At 33.3% G+C, this 21,527-nt stretch overlaps 2 protein-coding genes across 2 annotated transcripts; both read right to left on the bottom strand.

Annotated features, from left to right (window-relative positions):
- Positions 1-7,071: 7,071 nt before the first annotated feature.
- On the bottom strand, positions 7,072-8,852 carry LOC141679282 (small ribosomal subunit protein mL103 (rPPR7)-like). The gene has a single exon (XM_074485785.1). The coding sequence runs from the start codon at positions 8,838-8,840 to the stop codon at positions 7,605-7,607; it is 1,236 nt and encodes a 411-aa protein (XP_074341886.1). The 5' UTR covers positions 8,841-8,852; the 3' UTR covers positions 7,072-7,604.
- A 1,842-nt stretch (positions 8,853-10,694) lies between these two features.
- LOC141718051 (uncharacterized) lies at positions 10,695-14,570 on the bottom strand. Its single transcript, XM_074520397.1, has 5 exons — positions 13,749-14,570; positions 12,677-13,529; positions 11,919-12,337; positions 11,085-11,819; positions 10,695-11,003 (listed from the first exon to the last, which is right to left on the bottom strand). The coding sequence occupies exons 1-5, from the start codon at positions 14,568-14,570 to the stop codon at positions 10,695-10,697; spliced, it is 3,138 nt and encodes a 1,045-aa protein (XP_074376498.1).
- Between the last annotated feature and the right edge of the window lie 6,957 nt (positions 14,571-21,527).

Raw genomic sequence — 21,527 nt, 5'->3', positions numbered from 1 at the left:
AGGAAAATTAGATGACTGTTTGATAATTTTTTTAATTTATGCGTATTTTAAGATATAATATATAAAATAATATTTTTGAGAAGGTTTGATGGTGAAACTGATAGTTACTTCCTGCAAAAATTGAAAACAGCTTTTTCCAAAAGTATGGGGACATACTTTTGCTAACAGCAGCTTTTAGAATTTACTAAACACCTTTCTAACAGTTTTTTAACAAAAATCTGTTGTAACTATCTGCAACAGCAATACCAACCGGAGCCTTAAATACACGTAGATCCTATCCATTAGAACATAAATTTAATTGATCTAAATCAAAGTCGAATGACCAAACTAGCAAAATTATTTTCAAATATATTTATATTGTAGATATAAATATAAAAGAGATATTCCATTATTCTAGATAATCAAAATTATATATTTTATGAAACATATCTCTAAGATAATATAATCAAATAAAAAATATTAAGACATTCTATTTTCTAGATCTTTGTTGCAACATCAATAAAGCAACACACCCGAAAAGGAATATTTCGGAAATAATTTTTAGAGGTCTCGTGCTATATTAAAAATGTAAAAGAGTTTTAATTCAAAGTTTATTATTATTCATGATTGAAATATTAATATCCATTTTATAACTCATTGCATGTATACTTGACGTAATTTTCTCTCGTTTCGTAAAATTATCATTTCTCGGAGAAAATTATTCAAAGAAAAAATTCAAAAATATTTCCTACCATCCAAATATATTTTATTTATTAGGAAATATATTTTAAGTATTTATTTAAGTCAAAATTTTGGTCAAACTATCCATATATCTAATTTTAAGACCAATGGTATTTTACTCAGACGCGAAAGCTCACACAATCCTTTTAAATCTAGATATAATACTTCCACATGCTAGAATGACTAGAAATTTGGTATGGATCATTTACATTATATTTTATATGCATGATAAAAGTTTCGTAATATTTTTTAAAAAAATTGTCCAGACACAAATTTCGAGGTAGTTGGTCCCACAGTTGACCTCGTTTGACCTAGTTGCCATTGACCAAAGTTGACCAAAACTTATAGGACATCATTTTATAATATTTAGATATTTATCATATTTTTATGGTAATTATTTAAGAGATTTTAAGGTGGTCACATTTAATGGTGCTTAATGCTTAAATAAGGTGATTAAACAATAATTAAAAAATTATATTAATATTAAATTAAATCAGCTGAGTTTTGGGAGCTCCATAAACCTGTTTATCTCATATTGCAGGTGGAAAAGAAACACAACTAGCACATCATGTCATTAGCCATGCCACTTCCATCATCCATCATCCATTATCTTTTAATTTCCACCGTTCAAACTACCTAAATTCTCCTGTAAATAAACCCCCACCTCCAACCCATTTTCACCAAGCTAAAAGCCATAAAGTTGCTAGGATTTTCAAGAAGTATACTCTTTTCATCTCTCTCAAATTTCTAAACACATACTTCTTCTCAAAAATCTTCTCTCTTTTAAATATATTATCATATATACAAGATTTTTGATATACAAGTTTAGCTTCACCCAACCAAACTTCCTCCCCCCAAGTGAGCTCATCCACTACCAATTTCTAGCCTTCCTAAGGGCTGTCAAAGTTCGATCTAAGTGCCAAAATCTGGCCAAACTTCCGGCGAATTTTTTCCACAAATTTTTTCGACCATTTTCCAAAAATGGTAAATTTTAACTTCTTATTTGAGCTTCTTTTATTTGAGCTTTGTACATAATTTCTCTACTTCATTTTAAGTTATAATATAAGATCTCCCAAAAAGAAAGTTCTCAAAAGAAGAGAGAATAAATTTGAACTCGGATTCGAACAAGTATTTGATCTTCGAAAAGAAACATATAAAGAAGAAGATCTATAAATCAAAAGTACTTAATCTATATAACTCCTTATGAGTGAGATTTTAGATTTGAAAAAAAAAATCACGAGTTGGCCAATTACTTGCACTTTATTTATCTTGATCTTGTCCAACATACTTCGTGTCTATGGAATCATTACGAAAAGTATCGTATAATCTCCACTAACATCTTTAGTGTTTCGTGGGATTATAAATCGATAAACAATAAGTTTCGTAAATTTTCAAATATCAAGAGGAAATAAACTTCACGAGTTGGACAATTACTTGCACTTCTTATCTCGATCTTGGCCAACATATTTCATGTTTATAGAATCAATACCAAAAGTATCGTATAATTCCCACTAACATCTTTAGTTTTCTATGGGATTATAAATTGATAAATAGTAAACTTCGTAATCATCCGTTTAACTTCAAAAGCACAAATCCAAAACCAATTACTTGCACTTCTTTTATTTCGATCTTGGCTCATATAGAAACTATAAAATGTGCACGATGTTAAAAGTATACTTTGGCTCTATAATTCAAAATACAAGTATACTAAAATCCTTAAGCCTACGAGTTTAAATGTTAGTTACAATTCCGAGAATGTAACTAAAGTATTCTTCGGTTTATAAATACATAATCAAAAGAAGAAGAATATGAGAGAAGTCATAAGTTATATTGCTTTATATTAAAGATTTCTCACATTACTTCAACAAAACATATTTTCTATAAAGAAAGAGTAATTAAAAGTATACTTGATATATTATTCAATATCTTAAGTCAAGTATACGTATTTAGTTTTAATATTCTTATTTGTATATTATACTATCTTGTGAGCTAGTATCGTAACATACTAGTTCAAATCATCTTTTCTCTACTTGGTTTGTTTCATAGATTGTCTTATCAGTTTTGTAGTGAGGTGAAGTGACTTTAGGTGATTTTCGTTCTAAGACCCAAGTCTTAGATGTACTAACGGGGAGTTAGTAGTCTTTGCACCATGAAGAAGAGAAAAGACCCGAGACCGAATCATTAAGATCCAAGACTGACAAAAGCTAAGAAAGTCAAGTCTACACAAGGGTTCTACATCAACTTTGAAGAAATGGCGGGAAGTTATTGTCTGAGATAAGTTGTGTAGGTATTACATTTATTTTGAGGTGGTAACCGGAGTGTTACGCACCAACACAAATATTTATAAAGGTGTAAAGACTTCTCCGCCTACTAAAGGAGCGAGTATATTATAAGAAAAAATCCTGGCCAGGAGAGGAGCTCGGGGATTGGATTTAGGAGTGAACGAATCTATTAGAGATTGCGCCATCGCGAACCAGGATAAATCACCGTGTGATATTTTTCTTGCGCTTTATTTTCACACTTATAAACTGCATGACTACTCGATAAAATTTTAAAAAGGGATAAATTATTTTAAAATGTCATAATAATTTTTTTAATTGGTAATTAAGCTATTCAACCCCTTTTTAGCCTAATGTAGCCCTCTTACAGGACCAAACATTAATGTTACTAGCTTAAATCCCGTGCGATGCACGAATTTTCGTGAATATTTAAAATTTTTATTTAGTTCGTCATATTATAATTTTAAAATATTTATATACATATATAATAATTATAAATTTATAATAAAAATAATAAAATAATTTGTGGTCGTAGTTTAGTAGGATAAATATACGATATCTAGTAGTTTAATAATTTAGTAGTTTACCGGATATATAATACTATTTTTTTTTATAATTGGATAAACTGCGGTTGTTGTTTATTAGGATAAATAGACTATGCGTATAATAGTTTAATAATTTAGTAGTTTAATGGATATATAATACTATTTATTTATTTATTTTAATAACCAAAATTAGGGAATAAACGTTGAACCAAATTATATCCCGTTCCAGTTATTGTAGTATATTATAGAAGTATGGATACACATATTAGTTAGAAAAATTATGTACTTCAACTTTCACGAATTAAAGATATATTCCATTAAAGGTGTTCATGAGTTCCAAAACCCGACAAATCGACTATATCCGATCTAAACCGACCCTAACCTAACCCGAAAAAATTTAAACCGAACTTTAATTGAGTTAAAAATTATTAAAATCAAATGGGTTAGAATGTTATGTGTAACCCACATATTTTTACCAAACCTTCCCCCTCCTACTAGTAGAGCCGGCCACACGGTCGGGCCGACCGTGCCGGGCCGAATTTCCGGCGGTCCGGTTCAACAGCCAATTAAGTCGTGAACGGCTCGTATAGCTCACGAGTCGTGCCGTGCCGTGCCGAGTTGACAGAATAGGAAGCCGTAAACGGCTCGCGAATTAAACGAATTTAACGGTTCCGGCGAGTCGGCGGTTCGGAGCGATTAAACAGATCAGGCAAATAACTGGTGGCCGAATAACTGCGGGCCTTGTTTAAACTCTTGATTTGATTGACACTGAAGTGGCAGACAACTTCTGTTTACTTTTTTATTTTATTTTATTTTTTCTTTTATTTTTTAAATTTGTACAAACAAACTTTGCAAATAATTAAAAGTACAAACTCACCTTTTACTACTCCTATTTTTATTTGATAAAATAATTAAAACAAAATTGTTTTTTTTAAAACAATTACAACCAGAGTTAAGGTTTTGTGTAATATTGAACTTAAATAAAGATTTAAAAGAAAAAAGATGTAATATATATAGTTGAATCAGTAAACAATTGAGCTCTAAATAATTATTCAAATATTACTTTATTAAGGAAAAGGCTGAACTGATGTAATAATTACTGCAAAGGCTGAATGTGCCGAATAATTCGCCATGTGCCGGGCCGGTTCACGAATTACAGCACCTCCTGTTCGTTGGCGAGTTACACGGGCCGGTTACGTGTCGTTCCGGTCTTCCTACGAATTCTGAAAAGTTTATTCGTATTCGGTTCGTGTCTTCAGCCGGTTAGTGCCGAATTATTAACCGGCACGCATCGAGCCGACTCAGACAAATATTTGGCGAGCCGGTTAACGTCCGTGCCGAGCTAAACCGGCCGTCTGACCACCTCTACCTACTAGTAATAATATGTTTTGAGTTAATTATTTGTAATTCAATCTCCTTAAACACGATTAACATTTAACACCACTGTAATAGATTAATGTTACTTTCTGCATGAAAGTTGCATGCATTTTGAAAGTTGCATCTAAATGCATTCATAAATTACCAAACTTTTATTTCGTTAAGTTGGGATAAGAACTTACAATAACTATACAAACTTGAAAATTTAGGTTGAGAGTTGATCAAAAGGACTATCACTAACAACACAAACTTGCATTTAAGAATTTATACCAAACGTATCTTATTTATCTTAACATTGTTATAAGATGTAGTAATTTTGTATATTCTGATAGATCCAAACCATCCCAACGTGACTTAAATTTTAACTGACCCAATTCGATTTCGATGAAATTTAACTTGAACTTTATTTGGATTAAAAATTGGTAAAACCAAATTAAATGGCCGGGTAAGAATTTTTCAAACCCGTCTAATCTGACTCGTGGAGAACTCTATCCTCCATCAAATTTTTAATCTTTGTTCAATTTGTAGTTAGTAGCTAATGCATCCACACAAACTTTATACGCTTTATATCATAGTTAAACCTAGCCTACGTATAAATACACAAATAAATAAATAAATAAATTGATATATATATATATATATATAATACACATTCATTAAAATTCTTATTTTATATTTAGCATTTTTAATTTATATAAATAGAAAAGTAAAAATATTTTTTATTATTCAAATTTATTAATTAATTTAACATACAATTGTATACTTATAAATATAATATAATATAATTATATATTTTAAAATAAATATGAGTATTGTATGTTAATCATTTTTTCGTATTTAAATATATAATTATATTTTCAATTGTAATATTTATTAAATTGCAAATATTCAATATCTTTTCTTTAGACATATATTTTATTTTCACTTGAATTGAATTAAATATTAACTAAATTTATTTTATCATTAAAGTTTTATGTGTATAGATTAGAATTTGTAAAATAGGAATAAAATAATATTTTTGAATATAGCAACCACTGAAGTACATATGTTTAACAACATTTTATATAATTATAAGTTGGCTACCCATTTTAACTACTGTGATTGGAGATGCTATAAATAAATAACTAAATATTTAAAAACATGTTTAAACGGATTTCCATAACATTTAGGCTTATTTCAGGTATTCAATTATTTTATATTGAATAAAGAATTGTTAACCCGACCGGTATTATTAAAAAAATAGAGGAAGCAGAACCAACTTAACCTTTAAATACAAAAGTTTTTTTTATATAAATCTCAATAAATATTCATTCCGAAACAAACTAGCAATGTTCTAAAAAGTAAGAATCGAAATTAGGATACCATATAGTGATTAATCGGATAATCCGTGATCAATCGAAATGATTAATCGAGATACTAATCGGATACATTTAAAAAATATAAAATTATAATATTTATTAAGCTTAATATATTATTTGAAGAAAAATATGTAGTAATTAATCGAAGTCTAAAACTGAATCGATAAATTACTTTATAATGATTAAGCAGTAAAGTCGATGATTTTTAGAATGGAGTATACATAATCAATTTAAGTTTGATTATGACTATCTTATCTAAATCTATCAATTTGTTCGTGTTATGACATGTTAAGGATTCGTATCAATTTGTGTTCGTGTACCTTCGCGTAAAATTGAATATTAAAATTAAATAAAATATAATAATATATAAATAGATATATAATATTTTTAGCTGAAATTTTACAAAAAATTTTAAATATGTAAGTTTAGATCACATTTATATTCAAACTTATAGAATTAGGTATTATTTTGAAAATAAATATGCATATATTTATTATAAATATACATATATTCATTGTAAATATTAATATTTAATTATAATATTTATGTCGTGTAATTCGTGTCGTGTACTCGAAATATAAACACAAAACTAACTCCGTTAACTCCGTGTTCATGTACATTTGTGTTGTGTACTTTTAAAAACACAGCCATGTCGAAAATTGTCCGGGTCTAGTTTTATCATCTAGTCTTATCTAACTCTAGCTCTCACAAAGGCAACATCGACATCCGGTGCACTAACAAATTTTGCCAAGTTTGCAAAAATGAGTGCGACAAGATAAGTTAGGGGGCAAAAAGGAAGTTTGAAAATATATGCCTGGAAGAAGATGATAGACCTTATCGATGTAATTATCTTTCTCACAGACCTGTCTATAAGATGTACAATTACTGCAAAGCAACTCCACTCTCATTATGGTGGAGAGTTTTGCATAATTTTTTTAAATTAGAACAAAGTGCATGAAAACTAGAACCTTCTATATCCTGAAACAAAATCAAACCAAAACTTTCATTATGGTTTAGCAGGTTGACACTCATTCAGAATTTTCCTATGCTGATTGAATGGAATGGCATGCAATTTTATGGTTTAGACTTTGAAGTTGTAAAACTTTCACGCTTCAATGCTCACAAAGGAAATCAATAGGATCCGATCCACTGCCATTCTCCTTCTAAATACTACTAAACCCGAGATTTTTGCAGCTGCAATCCATTCCTGTCCTCAGCACAGCCTTCCTTCGATGAACATTTAAATAATGCAATGTGCAGACACGATAGCTTACCACGACGATGACCTTCAAGTAGACTATCAATAGAAGATTCACAATAAAGTTTTATAATGTATCTTTGTTCACTAGAGGCAGAGGAAGAGTAGCTTCAAGCTTTTTCCAAGAATCCGCAGCAGATCCTCTAAGCTTTTTCTTCATAACCTCCACCACCTCTTTTGCAGCCTCAACTTTCGACATTTGTACCAGCCCACTAATCAGACCCTTCATGGTCTCAAATGGCGGAATCCAATTCTTCTTTAAAATCTCTCTACAAGTCTCCACTCCCGCCTCAAACTCCCCTGCTTCAACCATTCCTCGCAACAATATAAAGTACCCTATCGACGGCTGCAAAACATAACCATCCTTTACCATCCTCTCCAAAACCTTCTTAGCTGACTCCAAATCCCCAACCTTACAAAACCACAATATTATCGTATTATAACTATCAGCATTAGGTTTTACGCCTTTCCTCACCATCTCCTCCAACAACTCCCTCGCCTTAACAACTTCCTTACTCTTACACAACCTCATGATCCTACAATTATACGTAACCAAATTTCCCTCCAACCCCCTACTCAAAACCTCACTAACCACCCAATCAAACCCACTCGTCCCCCCTTTCTCCAAATACGCCTCTAACAACACATTATACGACTCAATATCCGGTACCAAACCCTCCTCACTCTCCATCTTCTCAACCAATTTCCGCGCCAACCCAATCTCACCTCCCTCACAAAAAGCTCTCATCACCAAATTATAACTCTTCACTCCCACCCTAACCCCCACCTTCTCCTTCACCTCACTAAACACTCTCTGAAACCTCGAATCATAAACCCCATTCCTCAAATAAACCTCCAACATCGCGCAAACCGCCTTTTCACTAACCGAACACGTCTCTCTTCTCTCAAGCATTTCATCAAACACCTTATGTGCATTCCCAATCATCCCAATTTCCCCATACAAAACCACAATGTAGGTCCAGAACGTCTCGGAATTGAGCTGATCATGACTCACACTAGCTACAACACTATTGATCACTTTCTCGATAAGCTCGGGGCGGTTGTAACGGTGTAATTTGAGTACAGCGAGACGGAGAAGAGGACGGTGACGACGAAATGTGGCAACAGGGGAGGGAGAGGTGATGAGTTGGGCGATTTTTTCCGGGTCGCGGTGGGATTTGATGGTGGATTTTATGGAACGGAAGGATTGGGCTGGGGAGGTGAGGGTTGAGAAGAGATGGGTGGGTGAGGTCTGGGGTTTAAGGTGTTTTGTGAGGTTTGTGAAGATAATGCGGAAAGCCATTTTTAGGGTTTTGGAGGGGATCTTTTTGAATATTTTCGGACCGAATTTTTTTTATACATTTAACGAGTTTATTTATTTACCGAGAATTAATAATACTAGCTTAAAACTCGTCGATGCACGGTTGTTTTATTCAATTATTATTTTTATTTAAATATTTATTTATTGCATTTTTTAAAGAAAATCATGTCGAAATAAATATAACTTAATATATCTATATATATTTCATTATATTATAATAGTTATTTTTAATAATTATGTTTAAAATAAATATTTTCATAAATCGGCACGATATTTAGAAAACTATAAACCCGGTCCAATTAAATAGGTCATGTGTTTCAATCATTTTTTTAAAATTTTTTTAATTAGTTAGGTTGTCGATAATATTCAAATTTTGGCCTAATTTATATAATAACTATTACAATTAATCTAATCATAATTTTGATTTATAAAATTCAATTAATTATAGTTAGTTTGTTTTTAATTTTGTTTAAAACCGAACTAATAGTATAAATTTATTTTAACTCGGATAAATAATATATATTATTTTGTTTTAACTGATCGAATTACATTCTGATTTTAATTATGTCTTATTATAGATCAATTGTATAATTTTTTAGACCGGATAAATGATACTACCTCCGTCCCCCTCATTTCTTTACAGTTTTTTTCACATGCTTGACACGTATTTTAAGGCAACTATAAAATATATTTATGTAATTTATTTTTAAAATTTTCTTTTTTATAATAAAGTTTGAACATTATATTTTTATTTAGAAGAAAAAAAATTAAAAAAAAAATATACAACTACATTTGATAAGAGTATTAAAGTGCGTTCCGAGCCCCCATCCCCCAATGTAAAGAATTGAGGGGGACGGAGAGAGTATATATTATTTCATTTTAGCTCGACGCTATATACTGATCAAAGAATCATATCTAATTTTATTGATGTTTGTTATTGACATAGACTTATGCACGTACGTAATTATAAAAAAATTTGTTTTAGCGCACATCCAACGCTAATTTTAGCGACCAAATCCAACTAATTATATTTAGTTTGCTCTCAATTTTATTTTAGTTCAGTTAAATATATAATTTCATTATTTAGCAAAAAATATATATATATATAATTTTATTCTAACCCAGATAAATAATATATATCATCTAATTTAGCTCAAGACCATTATACAAAATAACAAATTATCTTTTTATTTTAATTTTATTTTAACCCCGTTTAATATTTTATTTTTTTCATCGAATCACTAATATTTATTAATTTACTTTAGCCCGAAACCAAACATACCGACCAAATTTAACTAATTATGCTTAATTTGCTTTTAATCTTATTTTAACTCCGACCAATAATATAATTTTGTTTTAGTTCACATGAATAATGTTTATTATTTTGTTCAATTCTGAGGTCGTTAAAACGATAGTTGGGTTTTAAAAAAGTAGTATGAATAATATAGATACTTAAATAATATTTTAATTATATAAATTTAAATACCGTACCGATTAACCGACTACGAATTTTTTAATATTTTGGTGTGCTATTACGAATTTTCATTATTTCGAAATAGTTAAAGAAGAATCAAAATAAAGTTTACATTAATATATAATATACAAATTTTTTTTGACGGAAAGCTGAGGATTTTATTAATGAACCAAATCCAACTCAATACAGTTTTGAATAATGATATGAACAGAACTCCTATCAAATATACGATCTGAGAAATTATACGACTCCTTACCAAGCTGACGGGCTACCGTATTTGCAGACCGTTTAACAAAAAACAAACTAACGTTGTTGAGCCGTTGCATGAGCAACTGACATTCCTCCACAAGCTGACCAAAATGTTATTGCATTGGAGTTGATCCTCTGATTGCTTGAACCACAACCAAACAATCAGATTCTAGAATAACTTGAGGCCATCGATCTCTGTCAATCCAGCTTAGTGCCTCCTTTATCGCCATAGTTTCAGCCAGTATGGGAGTGACCAGATGAGGGTAGACTAGTGCTTTGGGTTCAATCAGCAGCCCTTCTGAATCCCGAGCTATCATCCCAAACCCCACGCCACCACGATCTTCAAAGACAGTTGCGTCAACTGATATCTTAACTATGTTCGGTAACGGCTTTGCCCAGACTGAAGCTCCATCTCCTTCAAACTGTGGTTGGAGAGAAACCGTAGGAATTCTACTTTGGGCTAACTTTCATTGTGTAAGATATTGCTTTGCTGCAACAACTACTCTGTTTATCGACGTTGGCTTTTGGTTCCAGACCAACTCATTTCTCGACCTCCAAATGGCCCAACAAAGAGAGACAATTTCAGCACATTTTTTAGCACTCTCTGTCTTTAACCACGACTTCAACCACGCAAAGAAGTCCCCATCTTCCACCCAACCTCTTCCTGGCAGAAGAATCGCCCAGCATTGTCGAACAACCGGGCATGAGACTAGACAGTGATAGACCGTTTCTTCTCCTACATTGCAGACAGGACACAAAGCAGTAAGATGAACATGTTTAGAAATTAATTGTGACTTTGTTGGCAGACATCCTGTAAGAGCTCGCCAAACCAAATTTAGAGTTTTTGGAGGAGCTTTGACTCGCCAAAGTAATTTCCAGATATCTTCATTGTCCGTAGAGCTTGTGACTTCCTTCTGCATCTGTAACTTTCTGTAGGCACTCTTAACAGAATATAATCCTGATTCTTCCAGATTCCAGAACAACACATCTCCATTATTCGACTCACGCAACTGAGTTTTGAGAATATGCTCCTGGTCTCGGATATTAAAGATATCTCTGATTATATCCCCATCCCATTCTTTCTTGTCCATGCAAAAAAGCGACTTCACCTTTTTATCCTCCAGGCCTTGAGTAGTTGACGTAATGTATGGGTTTTGAGCATCCTCCAGCCAAGGTTGACCCAAAATATTTATGTTTTCTCCATTTCCTATTCTCCAGCGCAATCCTTCCTTCAACACCTATTTTGCTTCGAAGATACTCCTCCATATGAAGCTTGGGTTATGACCCAAACTTGAGTTCATGAAGTCAGTTTTCGGGAAGTACTTAGCTTTATTCACTGTCGAAGCCAGACTGTTAGGATAAACCATAAAGCGCCATCCCTGCTTTTCCAACATAGCGATGTTAAAGTCCCTGAAATTTCTAAAACCCAACCCACCTCTTGTTTTATGTTTAGACATTCGATCCCAAGACATCCATTTTATTTGAGACTTTTGAGGCTGATCAGTGTTCCACCAAAATTTCGACAAGCATTTTTCTATATCTCGGGTGATATCCAGTGGAAGTAAGAAGACATTCATGGCATAGGTAGGTAATGTCTGAGCGACAGATTTGATTAAAATTTCCTTCCCAGACCTAGACACATGCTTATCATCCCATCTCCTTACTATCGATTTCACTTTGTCTTTCAAGTACCCCAACATAGTAGATTTGTTGCGACCACTAATATTAGGTAATCCCAAATAAGTACTATGCTCATCTGCTTAAACCATATGAAAAGCCTGACAGACCCTTTGCCTATTGTATTGAATCACATTGGTGCTAAAGAAAACCGAGGATTTTTCTTTATTTACTCGTTGGCCCGATGCTTTCTCATATTTGTCTACAAGCTCTACCACTTTTGATGCTTCCTCTGTATTAGCTTTGCAATAAAAATAACTATCATCCGCGAAGAACATGTGCGAGATGACATGTGCTCTTCTACAGATTTTCACCCCATGCAACCAGTTCTTTGTCTCATATTTTCACAGTAGAGATGAGAGGCCTTCTGCACATATGATAAACAGATAGGGCGATAGGGGGTCGCCTTGACGAATACCTCTGTTTGGATGAATAGGCCCCATTTCCTGCGTACCATAAACAATCGTGTATGATACCGTTGATACGCATTGTAGGACCAGATGCACCCACCAATCAGAAAAACCCATCTTTCTCAGCATCGCTTGTAAAAAACTCCATTCGATTCGGTCATAAGCTTTACTCATGTCCAGTTTTAAGGCCATATACCCTTCTTTACCAAACTTCCTTCGTTTTAAGTAGTGCATGATTTCGAAGGAGACCATAATATTATCAGAGATCATTCTTCCCGGCACAAATGCACTTTGAGTAGGCGACACAATATTATCAAGCAAACCTTTCAATCTATTCGCCAATACCTTGGTGATGACCTTTATTAGAACATTGCATAAGGCAATTGGACGCATGTCCCCTACTGCAGTTGGATTTTTCTTCTTAGGAATCAAGACAATATTAGTATCATTCAAGCCCTGCAAAATCACTCCCGTAGTAAAGAAATCTCTTGTCATCTTGAAAATATTCTCACCCAGAATGTCCCAATGCTTCTGAAAAAATGCTGGTGTCATCCCGTCCGGACCTGGGGTTTTGTCAGGGTGCATTTGAAATAAAGCACTCTTGACCTCCTCTCTTGTAACATCGCTGACTAGCTTCAAGTTCTGCTCCAGAGAGATCAGATGAGGAGTATACTCTATTACCTCTTCAAAATCTGTAGACGCTGCTATAAACAGGTTCCTGTAATAGCTGACAATTAGAGATTGTAAACCACTTCGCCAATCCACCCAGCCACCATTTTCATCCCTTAGTTTTTGAATACGATTTATACGCTGCCTCGTTTTACATGTCGCGTGAAAATATTTGGTATTTTTGTCTCCGGCCTGTAACCAAAGTTGCTTGGACCTTTGTCGCCAAAAAATCTCCTTCTGATCCAAAACCAGGAAGAGCTGTTATTTTGCTTCCTTATACTCGTCTAGCGAATGAAGATCCCTCTTATTTCTGAGTTGCTTCAATTTTTGCTTGCATTCCTTTATTCTCCTACTGAAACACGCCGTAATTTCTTTTCCCCATGACTCTAGATCGACCCCGCGAAACTTCACCTTATCACAAATATCTGTAACCCCATTTTCTTCCCAAGAGTACTTCACAATTTGTCTACAAAGAGGTTCTGTTAACCAGGCATTTTCAAAACAAAATCGTTTTCTCACTATATCCTTACTCCTGTTCAGCAGCTCCGGGAAGATATGACTGTGGTCGGATGAGGAGCCTTCCAGATTATACAGCTTAGCCGCCGGGAAACTATCAAACCAATCCGTATTCGCTAATGCTCTGTCTAACCGGATCTCTAGCCATGCATCTGTATTTCTACCTCTTTCCCAGGTGTACTGATGACCATACAACTCTACATCCCTCAGCCCTGTATTTTCTAGAACCTCATTAAAGCCGTCAAGCAACCATTGCGGATAACCAGCTCCACCTCTCTTATCAGCCTGAGAAACAATATTATTCATATCACAGATTATGCACCATGGCAAGTTGGAATCCCTAGCCAAGTTACGAAGCAGCTCCCAAGTTTTTCTCTTGTTGTTTCTGTTAGGCTCACCATAAAAGCCCGTCAGCCTCCACAGATGCATACCATCTATATTTACTTCCACGTCAATGTGATACTTAGACATGCTATTGAGATTAACTTGAACAGGCCCGTTCCACATTAGAGCAAGCCCGCCGCTTCTTCCTTTAACTTCCACTACTAGCATTCCTTCAAGACCCAGTCTATCCCGAACATACTCCATCTTTTCTTTAGAACTTAAAGTCTCACACAAAAATATGAACGTGGGCCGTTCTTGACGAATCACGTCATTTAGGAACCAAAATTTCCATGGTGGCCCGATACGTTGGCAGTTCCAGCTGACTGTATTCATAATGATAGGCGGGCCTGCACTGCACCACCCGCCGAAAGCAAGTTTTTTTGGTTCTGGTCTTCATTTTGTGGGCTCATAGTAACATTTGCGTTTGGGCTTGACTCTTCAGTGTCCAGTCTATGCCTTTTCGAGTCAACTACGTGTAATTCACTTGAATCAGCTGTTTTATTACTATCCAAAATAGATAAGATATGGTTCTGAGAACCTGGCGCCAATTTGTATAATTTGTTCTGGATATCCGCTATCTCTCCTGATTTACCGCCCTGATTTGTTTCTCCATCTTTTGAATGAGTCTGCCATCCACTCTCTAAATTATCGGTTTGAGTGATCTCATTAGCGACATTCACGGTACCGGCCTTCTCACCTTTGTCATCGCCTGCATTGTTCACCAGAATTGCTCCTCCTGGTCGTAACCACTTATTTCCAGCTGTATGAACTCTTCTCCTTGGTTCCGCACGCATCCAGTGGCCATATGGCTTCTCTATCTCCTCTATCGGGGTGTCAAATAGCTTTTCACAAAACTTTTCCCCATGGCCAACCATTCCACATATGAAACAGAATGTAGGCAAGCATTCATACTTAAAATTAACCCAACACCAGTTTGAGTCATTCTTTTTTAACTTCATCCTCCTTTTTAATGGCATATTCAGAGAGATTGAAACTCGAACTCTAAGATATTCACGCCAAACACCAACAAAATTGTTAACATCTGACTCAATAAACCTGCCTATATAGTTCCTGACGTCTGTGACAACCCTTTATGACATAAAGCCCGCTCCCATACCATGAAGTTGCACCCACATCTCTAGGTTGTTGATAGGCATTGTTCGTGGATTATCTCCCTCTTTCAATCTTTCAAACACAAGCTGAAACCGCCCAAATGTCCAGGGACTTCCATCACACACCCTTTTTATATCAATTTCGTGATAAAATTGAAACAAAAACCTGTTTGCTTCCAGTTGTTTAATGTACATTCCCTTGTCTGGCCGCCACAGAGAGGCCATTTTGTGCTACATGGCTTGAAAGTCGACCGTAGAGTCTGTGAGAAATCTACCAACTAAACACCAGCGTGTGTCTATTTCACTTAGAGACTCTGTGCTTTCTCCGTATTCTATTCCTCCATGTTCTTCCTCCTCTATAGTAATCATGTTAAATGCCTCTTCCATCTCCATGATTTCATTACGTTGGGTAGTCATACTGTGAAACAGATCTAGTACGATTGAAACAAACTCAGAAAAATGATTATAAACTCTCACTGAGAGAACATTCTCGCCATATCATAAGACAAGACTAATATACAAATTTTTTATTTTAACCCGCTACGTCCATTATATCACCACCGGATTATGCAATTTGTCTCTAATTTTATATTAGCCTCTATTCGTAATCTACATTAACTCTATCAATTCATCGACCAACTACATATATTAACATTATTTTGGTTTCCACTTTGTTTTAGTTCGGTCCTATAATTATGTACGTTTATCAATATATTCTTAATGTTTACTAGCACTAGCTTTTACAATTTACTTAAAATGCCCTTCTCTATTTTCCTCTCCTTAATCATTTGTTTACCCTTTTTGGTCATACAAAATTCAAATACATGATCCATTTTAATAATCCAATCCAGTTACAACCCATGGATTTATCCAATTTCAATTTATCAATACAAACAATACTATATTTAGCGGATACCCCATATTCACTATCCATGGGTTCCGGATACTCCATATTCACCATCCAACATATTTGAATTAATTCAACTTGTTAACTACCAATATGACAGCAATCACAGTTATTCTGCAAAGAATAAAAGGAATGTCTGATCACAATTATCATCACAATTATCATCGAATGTATTTCAATTTCCTTGATTGTAGAGCTACATGATTCTGCCGATTCTTCTTTGATTCTTCTTTGTAAACATAATTCTTCATCGCACAATTTGTTGCACACCACATCATACATACAATCTATAGTATGTATCATACTGAATTTTCAATATATTCTTAATATTTACTAGCACTAGCTTTTACAATTTACTTAAAATGCCCTTCTCTATTTTCCTCTCCTTAATAAGAGTAAATAGTCATATAAATTATTTATTAGCAAATTACACCCTGCAAAAATATAGATATAGTTCTAATTGATTCTTTTTATGATTTAAAAAATCTATAATCCAAATAATATCATACATGTCCACAATTCATGTTATAATTGATTCTTTTATGATTAGAAAATCACTAATTTATTATTTGAATCTTGGAAACAATTATTAAGTGCTGATTTTTCTATACATACATCAATTCCTCCCACTAATTATGTCTCAATCACATATATAAACCATGTTCATCCTTTCACACAAAATCACATCTTCCTACTAACAGTTAGCAACCAGTACACAAACGTAATAATACTCAACTATTTCTGATTTTCTATTTTCTCATACTTTTTTATGTATCTATCATGTAGTTAAAAGTTGAATTGATTCGAACTAATTCGCTGAATACTATTTTCCAGATTTTTAGCAACAATGTTCGATCAACTATCTTCTCTCGACCTCTCTTGAACCACTTGGAAAATTAAAGCAAGAGTAACTCAAATGTGGCCTTCGGTTCCAAACTCTTCTACCGCAATCGATGTCATCAAGAGATATAACCTCATTCTGCTGGATGATAGTGTAAAATCTATATTTTTTTACTTATAATAGTTACATAAATTATATTTAAATATCAATCTGTTTATAAAATGTTTGTTATGTTTAAACACTTCTTCACCATTGTTTGTTTACGTAGGATTGTCATGTACATGCTTACATATATCCAGATTACTGGAAAAATGCATTCTGATAAGATAGTGGAGGGTGGCGTATATGTATTTTCTAATTTTTACACCAAAAAAGCTCTTGGAACACTAAAACCTGTTTTCTCTAGGTTAATAATTAATTTCTCATATACGACAACTGTAGATCCTGTTGATGATGATGATGTTATGATATCTACCCACAAATTTGAATTTGTGGATCTGAGTGAATTATTTGTTGTTGCACAAGCAAACGGTGGTACAGAATTTCCAGAATTTGCAACAGGTTTTGAGGACACAATCCTTTTTTTAAATTTTCAAGTAATTTTTTCACGCAAAGTGTTTAACGTCAAGATTGATTTGTAGATGTTATGGGAGTATTAGAGAGTTTTGAGGAGCTTTCCAAGATTGATACTAAGTTTGGTCAAAGGGACATTGTCCATTTTGAGATTACTGATGGAAGGTATTAATTTTCTTGGTTCTTTCTGATTATTGTTTGTGTACATATATTTAATATTACGTTCCATATTGCATGTTTACTATTACTTCATCTATTATTTTATTCTAGGCATTCCTCCAAAGTTACCGTGTAGGGTAATCTTGCAATTGCAATTGATGCACGTTATAAAGAGATTCCAAAAGAAGAGCGAGTGATTGTCATATTGACCACTACCAAACTTAAGATTTTTCATAGTTAGTTAATTTTTAATAGCCTAACCTCTTTATTAATAAAACTATCAAAAATATTGCAGCAATGAAGCTTAATTTTCAAATTTTCTTGGTTGCAGCCTTTGTTCAGATTAGCACTATACCTGCTTCCAAAATTTATCTAAACCTGGACCATGATGCCGTTTTTGAGGAGAGACAGAGGTTCACATTTGAGTAATTATGGCACTTTTGTATGTATTTATTCTCAATACCAAAATTATTACATGTACTTCATTTCTCGAATTAGACTCCGTGAAGAAGGCTGCGTTCCTTCAAGAAAAGCTATATCATCATCAACTCAATTCGAAGGGTCAATTTATCATACTATTCAAACTATCACGCTAAAAGAACTTAGTGAGAAAACTGCAACTGATTTTTTGAAGCTATTAATTAATTATTTGCTTTACACAATTTTACTAACTACATATGTATAGAAATTTGAGTTTATTTTTTTTCTACTGCCTCCAGACAATTATATTCATCATATGTTAATCATTTTTTAGATGATTTTCCTATACAAAGTGAAAGTTAATAATGTGGAGGAGAGTGTCGGCTGATGGTACCGTAGCTACAGCAAGTGGATTGCTCTGGAGAAGTCACAAAACTGGAAAGAAAATATAAATGCTCCACATGCAATCAAAACAATCATGTTCCTAAAAAAAGGTTGTATAATTGTAAACCAAACCAGTTTACAGTTATATGAAACTTCAAAAAATCACATAAGTCCTTAATCATTTTTTAATGTTTAGGTTCAAGATTTTTCTACTTGCAGAAGACTCTACAGAAGCGTTTAATTTCGTCCTCTATGACTGTGTTGTAAAACGACTGGTGGGTAAAATAGTAACAAAACTTATTGCCGAGGGTTTCGAGTTATGCCAATTTGTTATTATGGTATCTTTGTTTTAAATTCAACTTTTAATTTCTATTTGTAATAAATTTATTTGTCAAAATCAATTATTTTTTAGGATTCGGGACATATCCTCCGCATATTAAGGCTATTACAGGGAAAGAGATTACACTCTGAATTCAGCTCAATGATGATAACATCATCCTCAATAGTTCAATTTACTATGCAATTGATGCTTATGATACTAAGGGCTCCACATCTTCCATGTCTGCAAATACGGTGGCCTCTGAAATTTCAAACTCAATAAATATAATTCTTATTGTAATGCTCAGATTTCATCATATGATCCTTAAACTATTTATTTTTTGTATCTCATATCATTCACAATTGATGATTCAGTGACTATATTTTTTACATTCTGTTGTGGTAGAAATTACGGACCATGGACATACTCCAGGTTCCGCTAGGTCTACCAGCAAGAAAATAAAATTGGTAAGCAGTTTGTTATTATTTTACCACATATAAAAGTGAAATCCTTGACACTTTTCTGATATATAGTTCAGTGATAAACCTGAATTCTAATTACACCCATTTGTTTCTTTTTTAGGAGAGGTAAATGTCCATTTTCGCCTGGATCTTTGTTCTGAATTCATAGGGTGATCATGGCATTTCCAGTTTTTTGTCATTTTAGTCGTACCAATCCATTTTTATTATTATTGCCCAGACACTTTTAAGTGTAATGTTTCCATATTTTGCATTTTTCCTTTAAAACAAAATCAAGAGATTCGACAAATTTAATGATTATTAGTGTAATGACTCTTTTGTTTCAGGGGTTTTGTATGGTCGGAGTGTCAAAGTTTATACATATTATATTTAATGGTTGCCGCGTAAAATTTTTTAACTAAGGATTTCTCGCATTGGACAGGCTCTTATAAGTTATAACCATATGTACTTTAACTTTGGATGTCTCACTTTGGGAAGATTAGTCATATGAGTTCACTCATCTATCAACGTAATTATCAAATTTGATATAAATTAATGATCTAATATGATGATCAAGTAATAGTTTTAACCTATATATTTGATGATCTTTATATAACCATGATGATCAAGTAAGTGTCTACTTAGATACTACTGGAAATATGTGCAATCAACACCAAAGAATAGATATTGGATATTCTACTGGAATAAATACTGTACTATTAGATTACTAAAAACTGATATAAACAAAACTCTGCTACAATAAAAGCAAAGGAGACAACAACCAGAAGGAGCTAATTTATTCCAACACCAACTTAACCAAAACAAAAGATTGTACAATTTTGTGCATCAACCATATTCTACAAAATCCAAAAATTTAAAGATCAGATTAAAACAGGTGCTCATGGTTGGTACGTTTCGGTAAGTTAAAGAACACTGAAACACTACAAATAAGTTAAGAACTAACAACAAGTGATTTCTACACAGGAGTAAACTCTTTTTCTTTTCTCTTTTAAGAATATTAGGATCTCTTTCATTTACAGAATTTTTGGAGCACTTAATACACTTTAAATAAAACTATGGTAGTCGAAATAAGAAAGTTATCCTATAATCTGACATCTTGCAAGAAGGTTCTTCGGAAAAATCATTAGCTCAACATTAATCTATTTACCTGATGGTTGTCCGTTGACGAACACTTGCAAAGTATGGTCAGCTGACAAAATAGTAAGAATATGATCTTTTCCATGCTTGAGGAACCATTCATTCGATGTTATATTCACGATGGAGAGAACAGAGTAAGATCATAAAATTAGTTTAAAACAGATATTTCAAAAGACACGATAATGAATAATATCAGTAGACGATAATACTTACTCTATAAGGTACCACAAATAATCTGAGGAATCTATGGTGAGATTTAACTGCTCATACAACCCCCATTTTTCTAGAGTATCACCCTCATCAGCAGTTGGAGCTTCTTCGATGAAAGATTGTCAGTGGAAACCTGCACTAACAGGGAGCATCTTCATACGAGCACCGTGGAAACCTAACTGTAAATATTATTATTTGGGGTGATATTAGCTGAAGGATTGCTAAATAATATTTATATGTTTGGGTTTATAACCTTTAAATATAAGGACAGAATGACAAAAATCATTTTCCATAATGTCTGTCATTATAAATCATAAATGATGCAGACATAGTTAATATTTAAACAAAAGGAATGTCGGCTTGGATTGTTTCTCCGATACATATAATCGAATAAATCTAACAATGATTATTTTTATTTTAATTACTGTAGGAAGTACAATCAAACTAATCATCTGACCATGTGGAATATGACAGATTTCTGGAGTGGATACATGGACCTTGGTGCACCGTCCAAAATTTGCCCGCAACAATGAATCATGTACCTTATCAATTTGTCGACGCCTATATAAAATTACAAGTAACTATTATTTAAGTAATCTACATTTGTACATCACTTCTCCTATTATAGAGTTCTTATTTATCTATCTACCATTTACTGCATAAATAGAAAAATTGTTCAAAGATGCTGGGAAGATCCTCAAGGATTTCACCATTATTATTTTCCTGATGCCAGTTTCTTACATGAATTA

Source organism: Apium graveolens, chromosome 1 (assembly GCF_009905375.1).
Source record: "Apium graveolens cultivar Ventura chromosome 1, ASM990537v1, whole genome shotgun sequence".
In the NCBI taxonomy this organism is placed as follows: Eukaryota; Viridiplantae; Streptophyta; class Magnoliopsida; order Apiales; family Apiaceae; genus Apium; species Apium graveolens.
Note: the sequence above shows the minus strand (reverse complement) of the source record. Positions and strands in the feature narration are given on the sequence as shown.

Excerpts from the sequence above, each read along its gene's own strand:
- LOC141718051 (XM_074520397.1), bottom strand. The coding sequence starts at position 14,570 with ATGAATACAGTCAGCTGGAACTGCCAACGTATCGGGCCACCATGGAAA. Across the intron at positions 11,820-11,918 it reads CTAACAGTCTGGCTTCGACA|GTGTTGAAGGAAGGATTGCG; the intron begins GTGAATAAAGCT and ends GAAGCAAAATAG. Across the intron at positions 11,004-11,084 it reads AGCCAACGTCGATAAACAGA|TTTGAAGGAGATGGAGCTTC; the intron begins GTAGTTGTTGCA and ends CTCCAACCACAG.
- LOC141679282 (XM_074485785.1), bottom strand. The coding sequence starts at position 8,840 with ATGGCTTTCCGCATTATCTTCACAAACCTCACAAAACACCTTAAACCC.